The sequence below is a fragment of the Haliotis rufescens genome, unplaced genomic scaffold (genome assembly GCF_023055435.1).
Source record: "Haliotis rufescens isolate VD_foot unplaced genomic scaffold, xgHalRufe1.0.p SCAF_55, whole genome shotgun sequence".
Lineage (NCBI taxonomy): Eukaryota > Metazoa > Mollusca > Gastropoda > Lepetellida > Haliotidae > Haliotis > Haliotis rufescens.
In genome coordinates this window covers 2,692,142-2,695,940 of record NW_025964279.1, presented here as the reverse complement: position 1 = coordinate 2,695,940, position 3,799 = coordinate 2,692,142, and the positions used below count along the sequence as shown (strand labels likewise).

At 42.0% G+C, this 3,799-nt stretch overlaps 1 protein-coding gene across 1 annotated transcript; it reads right to left on the bottom strand.

Annotated features, from left to right (window-relative positions):
• Positions 1-680: 680 nt before the first annotated feature.
• On the bottom strand, positions 681-2,311 carry LOC124116402 (transcription factor HES-1-like). Its single transcript, XM_046514575.2, has 3 exons — positions 2,237-2,311; positions 1,825-1,920; positions 681-1,460 (listed from the first exon to the last, which is right to left on the bottom strand). Exons 1-3 carry the CDS (start codon positions 2,291-2,293, stop codon positions 822-824), a joined length of 792 nt encoding a protein of 263 aa, XP_046370531.2. The 5' UTR covers positions 2,294-2,311; the 3' UTR covers positions 681-821.
• Between the last annotated feature and the right edge of the window lie 1,488 nt (positions 2,312-3,799).

Here is a 3,799-nt window from a genome sequence, read left to right as displayed (position 1 = left end):
CCTGACCACCCGATCCTGTTAGTCGCCTTTTACGACAAGCATAGTCGCCTTTTACGGAGAGCATGGGTTGCTGAAGTCCTATTCTCTACCCGTTGTATAGAAGTATATAGGCCCGTGAGTATATAAATATGTTCATTTGGACGCATTTAAGCAAATCAACCCTCTTAGGTTTCACAATTCGCTGTGCAGATGTTTCGAATCTTGATTCGCACTGATTACGTGCCTTGGTTTGTTAGAACCATACCCGTGCTCGTGTCTTTCACGAAAGTGGTTTATGTCGAACATCTGTATGGATTCTGGCCTTCCCCCACTTATATAACACGATATATAACCGAAATACTGTGCATTAAACAATATTCACTCAGCTTACCATATCATGCCTATCATAAATAGGAAAGGGTTTATATTATAATTATTTGGTTTTATATAATATTGTGTCAATATAAAATAAAAATTTAACATAATCTAAGCTTTTAAAATATTCAACGGGGGAACACAAGGAATGGGTCACAGGCACTGTACTTATGTTGAAAACCGAACCAAGGTTTTAGGCGCAACAGGCTAACACCTTACCTACCAGGCTATACCTCCCCCAGTTTAAATGCAAATACAAAAATCTTCCAACAGTTTACATAGAGGCAACAAGGCAAACAAAACGATATTATATTTAAAGCCTTTATTGTAATCCCGTTATGGGATTTATCACAGTTGTCAATGGCAGCACTCATGTGGTACCAGGGTTCAAAGATTTGATAGTACGATGGGAAGAATACATATGTATCTAGATGTTCATCCCAAAACAAGTCCATTTATGGAACAAATCACCAGGGCCTCCATGGAACCTGTTGCTCCGTCTTGATTTGTTGAGAGTAGGACCACGTACTCTGGAGCCACGCCCTCACTCTCGAGTCATCAAAGTTTTTGTGGATTCTTCTCGACTCCATTTTACAAAGTTCTGAATCTGAGAGATTGGATGAGAGATAGTGTCCGGTTCTGGGGGTGGATTGTTTGATAATGTCAGGAGAACCAGCATATCCACTGTCTGAGAAACTGTTGTCCTCCTTCACGGGGGAAGTGCACACTGTCCTGTTCATGTACGCATGCGCAGCCGGATGTGGATATTGGGAATTGCGGGAAGGCACTGCGCTCAGTCTCTCATAGCACTGATTTGTGTATGACGTCACATCATCTGTTGATGACGTCACGTGTACCTGTTGAATGTGCGTCATGCGTCGAGAGATGTGTTTTCTCAGCTGATGGTGTACATTGTCCGACACTCCTGGCAGAGACTGAATGTAGGAGAGGATTTCTTTAGCACATTTGGAGAAGCCATGTTGGAATCTGGCTTGAACTGCTTCTTTGACGTGTTGATGTGTGGTGTTGATCTTCCTGACGTTCCTCAGATAATCTACAGTCGTCTCCAGAATCTCTGCCTTCTCCATCTTGTCATAATTGGGGTCCTGGAAAAACGGAATAATAATAACATAAATACATGTTATATATTGTGTAGAGGAGAAATAGCACTTGCGTATCGGTGGATATTATTGTGTTTGTTTTGTTTGTTTGTTGCTAACTCAGCAATATTCCAGCTTTTTGACGGCGGCCTGTAAATAATCGAGTCTGGACCAGACAGTCCAGTGATTGACATCATGAGAATCGATCCACGAAACTGGGATCCCGTTAGTCGCCTCTGACGACAAGCATAGTCACTTTTACTTTTACGAAAGCATGGGTTGCTGAAGACCTATTCTACCCCGGATCTTCACGGGTGTATATGATTATGACAAAGTCTGTCCCAGATCACTGAAATGTGACAATACTTACATTTTGTTGTTGCTCTCGACACACGATGCCTTTGATTTCTGACAGACTCTGGTTGATTCTGGCTCGTCGCCGTTTTTCAGCCATTAATTTTCGACCCTGTAAGATAAAGAGATTAATTAATAAACAAAATATGAAATATTGTTTGAAGATGTGCCCTATTTCCATGAAGATAAAAATGTTTCTAGGTAAAAGAGAAGATCGGATTTTTCCCATTTCACACGAATAGTGCATTGGCCACGTGTTCCAAGTAGAATGACAGTTTGAAGGTAAATCCTATAAAAAATTACGACACGGAGTTTCTATGAACTACACGACTGGGACACAGTCTATTCCCATCAAATTAGTCACGTGCAATTTACAAGTGGTAAACAGACCATTTGAAACTTAATTATATGAGCAAACTAATGCCTACCTTTCTTCGGCCCATATATTCATTGTCGGATTCCGTGTTATGAAAGTAAGATTCCATCACTGCGATGTGGTCAGCTCTGAGGGACAAGTTAGTGTGATGGAACGCGGCCTCCCGACCCGCCTTTATACCCCCAACATTCCCCTACCCACGCTAATCTATGCACAGTTATGTTTTGACATCTGAATAGCCCGGCGCGATCCGATACACGCAGCCAATCAGCGCACGCCTAGCTAAGTGGTGGCACGCGCCGGCTCGCGTTAAACTTCACCCCGAGACAGATGTTGTTCTCACGACCCGACAGGGATGATATTCTTCAGGTGCAAGGAGCATCTTGCTTGGCGTGACACGAGGAGTTACGAGGACGAGCACCCGGCCTGTCAACAATCCGCCTCATTATGATCTTGTGTTTCATTAAATGGAATAATATTTCCACCTATTTGGAGCGTGACACGCGCTGTGTCGCATTCCGTCGCCTACCGTTACCTGGACCAGTAACCAGGTGAAACACCACGGACGGCGATAATATATACATATAACTGTGATAACTGAATAACGTCTTCAAATATACAAATCCTTCTTATGATTACACCAAGCTTTTGAAAATCATACCACGTAATTGTAAACAACATGAATAATATACAACTAGACGAAATTAAAACATATCGTATAAAATGGGTGAATGAGTATGGTTTTACGCCGCTTTTAGCTATATTCCAGCAATATCACAGCGGGGGACACCAGAAATGGGCTTCACACTTTGAACCCAAGTGGGTGAGTGAGTGAGTATGGTTTTACGCCGCTTTTAGCAATATTCCAGCAATACCACGGCGGGGGACACCAGAAAGAACCAAAGTGGGGAATCGAACCCAGGTCTTCGGCGTGACGACCGAACGCTTTAACCACTAGGCTACCCGACCGCCCCATATCGTATAAAAGCTGAACGAAAAACAAGGCATATGTTCAATACATTTGATTAATACCTGTTATGACTACTTTGTATTTACCATTATCAAATTTCAAATTTGATTTTAAAAAAGGTAAAAAGACAAACAAGTAAACAAATCTGGACTCGGGGAAAAACAAGCTCTTCTTAAATTCTAAATTCCAAACCACTTTTGGAAATTTTCGACTGTTGATACGTAAACCAAATAAAAAAACAACGAGGCGCCCAAGACAGCAAAAGAAAATATGGTACATGGATTATGACACCATCATGGTTCCTTATCCTAATTGGTCCACTTTACTTGTCGCCAGTCATTTGGAGATCACGTGGCTATTTGAATTTGGAATAGGAAAGATGATCATTTAGCGAAGATATTGTAATAGAGAAAACGCTGCTTTAAAATTTTGCAAATGCTTGTTTTCCAGTGTTTATCCCGTTATAGTGAGTGAGTGAGTGATTTGGGTTTTACGCCGCTTTTCACAGTATTCCAGTTATATCACGGCGTGTCAGCTTAATATGGGAGGAAAGCCCGAAGTGATGCAGGTCTCAGACGTTTACCACTTCGGTGAAACCCACGAGCACGGGTATGGTGCTGACAAACCTAGAAACATGATCGGGGC

Bases quoted from the DNA above. Each gene is read 5' to 3' on its own strand.
- LOC124116402 (XM_046514575.2), bottom strand. From the start codon at position 2,293: ATGGAATCTTACTTTCATAACACGGAATCCGACAATGAATATATGGGC. The intron at 1,921-2,236 runs GTAGGCATTAGT...TTTATCTTACAG, and splicing joins AATATATGGGCCGAAGAAAG to GGTCGAAAATTAATGGCTGA. The intron at 1,461-1,824 runs GTAAGTATTGTC...CCGTTTTTCCAG, and splicing joins GTCGAGAGCAACAACAAAAT to GACCCCAATTATGACAAGAT.